General features: G+C 35.0%; 1 protein-coding gene across 1 annotated transcript; it reads right to left on the bottom strand.

The window, feature by feature from the left end:
• Positions 1-4,635: 4,635 nt before the first annotated feature.
• On the bottom strand, positions 4,636-9,297 carry LOC121294097 (regulator of G-protein signaling 2-like). The gene is made up of 5 exons (XM_041217664.1): positions 9,054-9,297; positions 8,151-8,249; positions 7,849-7,910; positions 7,427-7,593; positions 4,636-5,456 (listed from the first exon to the last, which is right to left on the bottom strand). The coding sequence occupies exons 1-5, from the start codon at positions 9,161-9,163 to the stop codon at positions 5,262-5,264; spliced, it is 633 nt and encodes a 210-aa protein (XP_041073598.1). The 5' UTR covers positions 9,164-9,297; the 3' UTR covers positions 4,636-5,261.
• Between the last annotated feature and the right edge of the window lie 2,143 nt (positions 9,298-11,440).

The following is an 11,440-nucleotide window of genomic DNA, read 5'->3' as shown; positions in this document are numbered from 1 at the left end:
CAAATAGATTGATAACAAATTTGCTGTATTTTACAGATGCTAACGCACAACCAAAGGAATGAAAGCACATCAACTTCCCCTTTGCACCTGACTCATTTGACTGGCTTCAGTTCATGAAAACCTCAGTGAAGTAATCAGCCTCCTTTTACAACTTTCACAATTAATGCAGTGGCATATTTCAAATTGACAAAAAAACGCTGGTACTGTTAATCACTATTAGTCACGTGACATCCGTTGAAGTTTTTTTTTTTTTATTTTGAATTTACAGTTTATTTTCTTGCCTTGGACTGTGCTAAATCACATTGTGTTTCATCTTTGGGCTAATTTAAATTGTTTGTGCTGTATTAGGTACTAAGTGCTATACGGACTGTTATAACAGGCCATTTAGTTTTCTATAACATGCAACTTTCTTGATTATCCAATACCAGTCACTTTAAGCAATATTCATTGGACACATAGTTCATGCTGGCCTGTTATAAAATGTTGTTCTATTATTATAGTTCTATTTTTAGAACATTTACTTACACAATTAGATAGTATGCCAGGAATGTGCTGTACGGTAAGCAAAAAATGAATGTCATCTTTGTTTTTTAAAATATTTTGTGTGCTATATCAGCAAAGAGCTTACTAATAGAATATTGTCATTCTATTGATATTAAATGTTGCATGGGTTTTGTTGTGGCTGAGATAAAGGATTTGTATTGTGCTTCCTCCTTTGTGGTGCTCCATGCAGAAAGCAGTGAAGTTAAGTTGAAGTGACCAATAGATCAGGACAGAGAAAGGTGGTTTAAGTTCAAAAGCTAGCTCAGTGACCAGGAAAAGATTATTTGTAAATGATATATGCTATGTGTGACCACTTTTGAGAGTTTGTCTCCCTCTAATGGTTCTCACCTATAAAAACAAACTCTGTAGCATTAGAACACCAGTCCAGTTCAAAAGAAACCAGCTCGGATTGTGCATTTTTGACAGCAAAACAAGCAAATGAACACAAAAGAATAAATGACAGTTCAGTCCTTTAACACAAAAGAATAAATGACAGTTCACTCCTTTAAAACATGCAGTAGCTCACAGTTGAGAGCCAGCTGCAGTCATACTGCCCCCCCCATTTCTAACCAATGGGGCGGGACACCCCCCCCCCCACCCCCCCCGTCAAAATGGTATAACACTAATTATGTTGTCAGAAAACATGCTTTCATTCCTCCTTACAAGTTTAAAAAAGGGGGAACCACTAGAATAACTAGGAGTCCAGTAAATCCTCTGATTGTACTGGATTGACATTGAATTTCTCTAGCAAACGATTCACATTCAAGCTTTAGCCCTGATCCGAAGGCATCACTCCCCATCATGATCCTTTTAATAACCACTAATTCATTCTGCAATATTTTATTCTAAAATCACTTCCCTGTAACCAGTGACACCGACAGCAAATGGTACTGAAAGCTTTTGCACCATAATTGAAACACTGAGATACAAACCAGATCATTCTTGAAAACACATGCATATTTAGAGGTACTGTGACAACGTAGCATTACAGCCCAAGGTGTTACCTGCAGGAATTAGAGACTCAGAGTCAAAAAGCTGCAGTGAAGCACTGTTGCACACATTTATTCACAACAAAACAAAGACAAACAAATAAACAGGGCACAAGTGCCAAAATAAAGATTCAAACAAAACAAGCAGAAATAGGCTGGGCAATCGCCTTCACTACCAGTAGTCAAAATGAACTTCATCCTCACTCATTCCCACTCACTCACTCACTCACTCACTCACTCACTCACTCACTCACTCACTCACTCACTCACTCACTCACTCACTCCCTCCACAAAGCAAAGGCTTTTCTTCCCCCATCTCAAATTAGCACTCAATTACCTAATTGAAGAATGACCACACCTGTTGGCAAGGATAGATTTAACCCCATCCCTGCCAACCTTACATTTCTTTACATATAAGCACAGGTATGAATAGAAAATAGTGTATATGTATGACTAAGCCCTTAATTATGTAATTTTGAAAACTTACTTTGGCAGGTGAACAGGAAAAAAAGGGTACGTGGCACTGAAAGCAGTATAACTCCTTTGAACATTTTTGTTTGCAGCCATTACACTCAAGCCAAAGTCTTATTGTCTAAAAATAGACACCATATTCTATAAATGTAACAGCAGAGTTAACATAGTCCATACGTGGGCCCTGTGCCAACTCCCACAGGAGCATTTGGAATGTTCTTTTGTCATTTCCTGAAGGTTTACATAATGAAACAAGTATATGTCAGTTTTATGTACCGTGACAGAATGTACTCTATTATCCAGACCAGTTCCACTGGATGAACAGTACTATGACACCTAACCAACATTAAACCTGTTTTTTTTAATCACTTTACCACTATGAATAAGCACATCACCTACGTCAGCATTTGATTCATTTATTCCTTACAGATGCAATGCTCACCTGATCCTTGGTTAAAAATAAAACTATTCTGCCCTGTGCTTTTCCACTCTCCATGGCAGTGCTGTTCTGTATATCTATTGCCTGTACTCTTTCGACAAAGTATGTTTGCTGCAAGGAAAAACAAAATGTTACAGACAACCAAGGTACAGGGTCAACTCCTTAGATTTATCATCAGACTTTATTTTGTAAAGTTTTACTCCTCTGTTTTCATTTCCTTTTTTTGAAATGATAAAATTTTCATTTAACAGAACATTACTTTCTTCAGGGAACATTCAACATTCTGAACATATGCAACAAAGCAGCAGTCATGCTAGTTATGTGCTTCACATTTGGAGCTAGACAATATATTGCAGTCTGTCTGCTTCTTTGAAAAAATAAAATATACAGGAATATTTGCTGTAGAGAATTTGCAGGTAAAAAAAAAAATGTCATAAAGAGCTTCATTGTCATTCTAGAAGGAAAATGTTACAAGAAACCAGCTGAGCACACTGAGAATAGGTGGTGTATGTTTGCTTTTAAGGCAGGCACCTATTTGTGGAAAGAGAGAAGCAAACAGTTTGGAACAATAGAAACAGTACAGGTCTGTTTACAGAAACAGTGTTATCTGTGCCATGATTGCCCATCTTTTTTTCTCCTTTCCTGTGAATTACCACATACCTTTAGATAATATTACCAAGTTTTAGTTGTGTTTTTGGGCCCAAAATAAGTGTATCCAGTTTAAGCCTCATATAAAGACTGTCATGATAACATCTAGACACAGAACAGAATGTTACAATAGAACAGGGAATGCAAAGCTTTCTTTGACATCTTGTGAAGTAAGGTATTAATTTAAAAGGGGGTTGGACTTCAAGTCTGGGGCCTTTGCGAATTTTCCTGCAATACTTGAAAATGTTAGCTTTTAAAAAGTGTGACTCTGTAAGAACATCTTATTTTATTTAAATTGTGTATACACTTAAAAAAGCTACAGTGTATTCCTTTTCAATAAGGCCGCAGAGACATAGTTTTAAATAACCCATATTTAACTAGTTAAATTAGTGGATTATACTGTCAATAAAAAGTTAGAAATATGTATTTTGTAAATTGCAGTACATGTGTGCCTAATCCAACTCTGTCCAATGGATGGTTCTGGAGCAATATATGCCTAATGCCCAATGCATTCATTTTCAATATTTGATAGGGAACTGGCTTCTGAATAGCGCACACAAGAACTGAAATTTAAAAACTCATGATACAGAAAATAAAGTTTTTTGGCAGGGTGAATGACAAGAAAAAAAAAAAAAAACATCTGATGCATGATTAATAAAAACCCCAACATGTTGTTCCTCAGCAAGAAGGCATGTCTTCTTTAGTTACTATCTATACTTTTGTAAATCTTCAGCGATGCCCTGATAACAGGTCTGCACGCAATGCGGTCTGTGAATTTGTCAATTTGTTTTGCTCTGTTTCATCAGATTTATATGTTTTTAAGCAAGAGGAAGGGGTGGATAAATATATTTCAGTGATTAGTCCACCATGATGGCTATTGCTTAGTATGGATTACTCTTTCAAGAGAAAGCGTGGAGGAGATGACCTCAGGCTTCTCAATAGCTCAGTCAGTCTGTGTCAGTAGCATGAGTATGACCAACTGTACAGTCACAATACGTAGTAATGTTCCAGAACATGACTATTGAATATAGTGCTACATGCAGAATGCTAAAATAAATTAAATAGCATCAATGATACATGTTTTGACTAAAAATGTTCTTCAATGTCACAAACATTTTTTGGAAAAAGGTATAACCTTTAGTATCACTGCCAGTCAGGTGTCACAGTGACTAATGCAATAACATGAACGAAAAAGTTAACGTTAACTTGTTAGCATTTTATTTTTATTTTTAAAACACACAGCCAAAATAAGGATACATAGCTTAAGTTCTCAAAATGGTAGTCATATATATATATATATATATTATATATATATATATATATATATATATATATATATATATATATATATATATATATATATATATATATATATATATATATATATTATATATATATATTTAAAAAATGAACAAAATGTATGACATTTCTTAAGAACCATTAATTGTTTCTGAGATTCCTTTTACCTTTGTCATAATACAATAAAAACAACGCATACACATGCTATAGAAGATATTGTAGCTTCAACAAAATAAGTGTCTGAGACCAGCTTGATATATTTATTCACATTTCTGAAAGAAATAATATTAAAACATACCCTGTTATTACAAAAATATTATTCATCATAGGTTGCCCATGAGGATAAGACTTGTGCATATATACTGGGTAAAGACCAGTGAGATTCCTCATGGAATACAGATCACTCTGTACTCTAGTTACATCATATTTCTACATGACAACTAGAATAATTTTTTGTGTTATTCTCTACAGTAGCAGCTGCTTAAAAAATGACCAGCACCAACAGCATATTTAAATTACATTAAATTTATATATATATATATATATAGTTTCCCATTTACTGCTTCCCATTTTGAGTGCAAATACCAAATTGTCTTGGCCCCATAGCTAGTCTCAAAATAAACCCTATCCTGAGTATTTTATCTACAGTAAAACATTTTATTTCACATCTTTGTTCACCTCTTAAGGTGAAAGTTATTAATATCCATATAAAAGACGTTTTCCTGAAACTTGTCACATTTGCCAGTTCATTGTGTTTTCCAGCTTCCACCTGATGTTTACAACAGGAGCTGTAAGAACATACTTAATAGTGGAGGCTGACAGAGTCCCTGTTTTCTAGCCCTTCAGAACTTCTTTGGATACCAGTCAGAGGTTCATGTTTTCAGATATTTGCTCTTCCCTTGAGATACAGAGCACAGTTCCTGATAGATTTCAGAGAGCAGGAATCGTGGGTAAGAGTTATTCTCCATCAGGCTGTAAACCTTCTTCTGGGCAGCGCTGAAGCAGTTAGCCGTTGGCTGCTGAAGATTCTGTGTGATGTCTTCTTTTGTGTGGTAATCTAAATTAATCTGAAAATAAATTCATTCAATGAGATTTACTCCAGTTTTTTGTTTTGTTTTGCTTTAAATAGTTATTATTTACAACTCATTAATCAGTATAGATAAAACACTCTTCTTCTCTCTTTCTCTCTCTCTCTCTCTGAAATGAAGACAGCAACTCCCGTTACAATTAAGTCGACAGCACAAAGGAATTCTCAATAAAAGCAATAGTCTTTATTGGCTTACGCATTTTGACCCGTAGGTTTTCCTCAGAGCACAATAGATATTCTGAACAAAGGAGCCACCTCCCTCTAAACAGCATGAATAGAAATCATAATACATTTCAGATTCACTCACACATGTTAAAAATCAACACTAGCATTTGTGGGGAATAGCAATCAATTACCTCCAAACATTTTACAGCTGTCATAGAATTTGATTATTTTTACAATTAGAGTACAGGTGCATCAAACTGCATTCCTCATTTTATCCAGAAATGACTAACATTTGGAATATAGATGTCCGGTGTGTCTTTCAAAAGAGAGCAATCAATTCATCTATGACTGCAATCAAGTTATTCATTTAACAAATGTTCAACAATTATTAGAATCTATACATTGTCACACCTTTAGATACATTTAATTACATTTAACAATTCAGATTCAAAGATATAAATTGAACATTACTCGTAATGGTTCTAATATTTCACATAAGAACGTCTAATGCACAATTCTTAATAAGGAACACCAATCATTTAGCACATTACCTAGATGATAAACAGTAGAATTGTTCCTTTAAATGCTAGTGTTGATTTTTAACATGTGTGAGTGAATCTGAAATGTATTATGATTGCTATTCATGCTGTTTAGAGGGAGGTGGCTCCTTTGGTCAGAATATCTATTGCGCTCTGAGGAAAACCTACGGGTCAAAATGCGTAAGCCATTGTTGTGGTTTTTAATATGTTTAAATAAAGACTATTGCTTTGTGCTGTGGACTTAATTGTAACGGGAGTCGCTGTCTTCATTTCTCCTTCGATGGGATTTCTCACTGGAAGAGACTTCTAATTATATGTATCCCAGGACGAGGCACCCCGGATTTTATAAACTGTTCTTGAACACTTTTGAAGTGCCGGCATCTGCATTTTCTACAGTAATATATATATATATATATATATATATATATATATATATATATATATATATATATATATATATATATATATATATATCAACAATTTACTCAAAGCCTCCACTTGTGTTTTCTACTATTATAACAACTGTGACTTGCATAAAAAAGGAAAAACATTGAGTGAAATAGCTTGCATCTCTCAATTTTCAAGGTATGGTATCTGAAGCATAATCAACAAGTACAGAGACAAATCATCTGGAATTGACAAACCCATATCCTTAAGGAATAAAAAGAAGACAGGTGTTGAATTGACAACAGAACTGGCAGAAGGCACAGGTGTCGCTGCCCATCAAATCAACAGTATGAAGGTCACTCTTGAAATCAGGACTTGTATATCTTTTAAGAAAGGGGAACAAGACTAAATGGCTAAAATATGCCTAAGAACACAAAAATTGGACTATGGAACAATGGTCAAAGGTTCTTTGGACTGTTGATGGATGGACAAAGACACCTGTTGTCATTTCAACACTTGTCTTCTTTCTGTTCCTTATATTATTTTAAAGTATTGCTCATCCTTGTTAGACAGCTTTTTGGGTCTTCCAGTCCTGGGTTTGGCAATTACAGGTGATGTTTCTCTGTACTTGTTGATTATGCTTCGGATACCACACCTTGAAAATCGAGTTATGCAAGCTATTTCACTCAATGTTTTTCCTTCTTTATGCAAGTCAAGGTTGACAATAGTAGAAAACACTAGTGGAGGCTTTGAGTAAATGATTAATGCTCATAACACATCATAGTTGAAAACTGCAACATGTCTAAGACTTTTGCACAGCAGTATGCATGCACATTTTTTAGAAATATTCCATATTCACCTCTTTCAGGGCCTTGTTCCAGATGAATTCTTCATGGATCTTTTTTGCCTTGGAGGCTAGTTTCACAGGTGACTTGATCTTCTTAAATTCCTCACAGGCAAGCCAGAACTCAATGTTCTCTTCACAGTACTCAGATTTAAGGAAGATTCTGAATGCAGCTTGCCCATCTGGAAGGAAAAAAAAGAAAAATGCTTTACTTGAGAGAACGGGTTTTAATTAACGCATTCAGCGTCCTGGCCACATTGAAATATAAAGTTATTCACACAAAAAAAAAAATGTAGAAATTCAGGAAACGGGTTTTGGAAAATGGTAAGCTTATGGAAAAAAATATTAAAAGTGTGAATATGCCAATCTCCTAGTACAGCCACATGCAATTTCTTATTGACAGTGATGTCTTTTTTTATGTGTGTAAAAGTACTCACATTTGTGGGCAAGTAGTTTATCAAAAGACTGGGCCCATTGGTTCACCTCATCAGAAGTAGGTCTGTAATAAAAACACGTTTCTTTAATGTGCTTTATAAATGTACAAACTAGCAATTGAACAATGTACCCATTGCGTATTGCACACTGAGTAAATAAATTCAGGTAAAGAAAATGTTAATCTGTTGCAACAGCCCTACAAGTAACTAAACCTCTGACAGCATCTTTATTAGACGTCAAAGTTTGAGTATTATTTTCAATGTCTGATTACTTGCATGACTAAAACAGGTGAATGAGTGCTTACCTGTAGGTTTTGTTTGTTAAGAGACGAGTGTCAGTAGCTGTGTGAGGTGAAGGAGTACATTGCAAAATATTGTTAAACAGGGATCTCCAGTCTTTATGCCTGTGAATCGAAATATTATACAGTTAAATAAATGATAATATTAATTAAACAATCAATACATATATTTTTTCTACCAATAACACCATTTTCATATCACTCTGCTTGATTAGTACAGTACATTTTAAACAGCAATACTACTGTGTTTTGTATATGCCTATGCAGTAAAGAACAATGGTGCTTTTAATGTTAAAGTCAACACCTATGACATTTGTCATGGATGACATTTGATGTGTTCTGTAAATATGCGTTTAACTGCAACAGACAACAGAGAAAGGGATGATTTATAAAGCATTGAGGAAGGTGTCGATAAATTATTTTACCCCTAAAAACTGTAGCTGTTAGTGTTTCCTTTTAAGTTGTAATGTGTTATTGGTGTGATGCAGTGTATATTATTTCCACAAATCCTCCCAGGCCTAGATATAAATACTGCAAGTCAAATATATGTGCATGTGCCAGCATTTCATCAGAGCAGCATTACCAATGATCTCAAAACATCATTTCAGAAAAATACATGTCTCAATGAATTGCACAACATTTTCTTCCAATGGCTAAAGGTTTATTGTGCTCCAAATCAATGGCTAAACATTCCTTTTGCTTGAGTCTTGATATGACCCATCAATATATTATATTCTGAACACCTCGAGCCCAGCATACATACATATTCAAGGTGACAAACAAAAACTAATAATACTGCAATTTGAAACTGACAGTCAAGTAAGGTGACTGTATTATTATTGTTATTATTATTATTATTATTATTATTATTATTTATTATTATTATTATTATTATTATTATTCATGTACCTGCTTTTCTTATTTTTGACCAGAGTTTCACCAGTGTCCAAACAGCTAAAGTAGGCCGTTTCCATCTGGGATGAGTTGTGCTGAAGAGCCAGAAAAAATGTACTCTGCATCTTGGTCTCTTGTCTGCTTCCAGCAAAAGAGAATAATCTTCCTTCTCACTGTGTAGAGCCTTGTGCTCCGTTTAAAGATCTACAGGAGGCGGATCCTGCTCCTTTCTGTTTGTAAAGCTCACTGGCTCTTGGATGACAAGCTGTTCAATATTGCTACATGAGTAAGAACATTTCTGACAGGTACAGCTCTGATGTTGCAATACACAGCACAGCCTCAGGCAAGGCACAGGTGTAACCATTGCTTAATGAACACTGTGTATTATCAGCTGAACATGGAAGTGCCTGTGTTTATTCCACACGTCAGCATTGGTTCTTAACCAGCCTGTCACACCATAACCTTGCTAATGATTAACTCCCTTTCATCATACAACCCAGTATTACATTATGGAAAAATTCTACCATGCATAAAACATTTTATTGTATATAGGTAATAGGTCCATTCTACTGATTTAGATTCTTCTGCATGAACTATTTTAGGATTTTAGACAAAGAATGTTTCCACCTGAAATCATTCTATGACAATAATTATGGTAGAGGTAAAAAAAGACTGTTTGAAGTACAAGTTGCAATACCAGCTCAAATATGATTCCGAGGAGTGGCTTCATAGACCCTGAACAGAATAGTTCTAATAAGGTCTATGAAAATTAGGAAAATCAAGGGATACCAGGACTAGTTACTTCAATTTTATTTTATTAAGATTTAATAAGATTTTTTTTCAAATAGTAAGTGTGAGATGTTGGGCTTTTGGTTGTTTAATAAGAAAAAAAAAACAAGTGATAGAATGAACAGGTCTGCCACATATAAATGTTAAGAACACATAAAAAAATATAGTTTATGACGTGTCAATCAGTGTACACAATTTTCTAATTTTTTAAGACAACCGTTTTTCAGGATATAAGGCTTTCAGCTTCATTTCACTGACAGAGGTCCGAATCTGTGATGAGAGTGCCGACCAAAATCCCTGTTGGAGAGATAAGCTCTACAGAGGAGCCTGACTCTTTTGCATAGTGTGTAAGATGCTCAACATTTGAGAATGCTAGGGACATTATCAATTAATCAATCAATTTTATTTTATATAGCGCCTTTCATAGTGGAACACCATCACAAAACGCTTTATAAGATGCAGTAAATATAAGAAATGCATAATACATTAAATACAGTGGAAAGTACATAATACATGACAGTAGCATAATTCATGAAATACTACAGACGCTCCCCGGGTTACGCAAGACCCGACTTAAGCAAATTTGACCTTACGCAAAAAGTTCCATAAGGCATAAATTAAATTTTCGAGTTGTGGAAAATATTGCGTAGTGTACGGAAATGCAAAGTAGTGTGGTGTGTGCAGGAATACAGCAGTAGCAAAGCTACTCCAAAGCTCCCTCTGATGACCCCGATGATGTAATGCCTGTCTCCTCCACTTCTTCCTTGTTGACAAATTAAGCCCATTCTCATCCACCACCAAAATGCAGCCTTCAGTGTGCCAGGATAAAAATAGGATTAAGGTAAATGCAATATTTTTGTTGTAATTGTTTGTTTTCTATGCTTGCAATGACATTTTCATGTTTTCATTTCCTTTTTTTCATGTTATATAAACATAAATACTGTACTGAACTGTACACACATACATTTACATAGCCACACATTGACACATATAATGTACAGTATTACAGTAATATATATATATATATATATATATATATATATATATATATATATATATATATATATATATATATATATATATATATATATATATGCCTGTACAGTATATATACATTTCCAACTTACCTAAAATTCGGGTTACGCAAGACTTTCCAGAACGGAACGATTGTGTAAGTCGTGGAGTGTCTGTACACTAAATACATTGGAAAGTGACTAATACATTAAATAGTAAATTAAATACAGTGGAAAGTGTATAATACATGATAGTAACATAATATGTGAAATAGTAGCAGCAGCTAATAGCAGATATCAGGCTTGGAAACCAAGGAGCATGGAAAGCAAAAGAGAACAGGTGGGTCTTGAGAGTTGATTTAAAGCAAACGACAGTGAGAGCATCATGCACCAAAGCTAGGAGAGAGTTCCAAAGAGTCAGAGCCATGAAGCTAAATGAGCTTTGTCCAAGTGTGGTGCACTTTTGCTTGGGTATAACAAGCAGGCCAGAGTCGGAGGACCTTGGCTTGCGGGCAGGGACATAGCGGGTCAGAAGGTTGAGGAGGTACTCTGGACCTATGTGATGAAGGCCATTGTGGGTGAGCAGGAGAGTTTTGAACA

Source organism: Polyodon spathula, chromosome 18 (genome assembly GCF_017654505.1).
Source record: "Polyodon spathula isolate WHYD16114869_AA chromosome 18, ASM1765450v1, whole genome shotgun sequence".
NCBI classification, from domain to species: domain Eukaryota; kingdom Metazoa; phylum Chordata; class Actinopteri; order Acipenseriformes; family Polyodontidae; genus Polyodon; species Polyodon spathula.
This window is presented reverse-complemented; position numbering and strand designations above follow the sequence as displayed.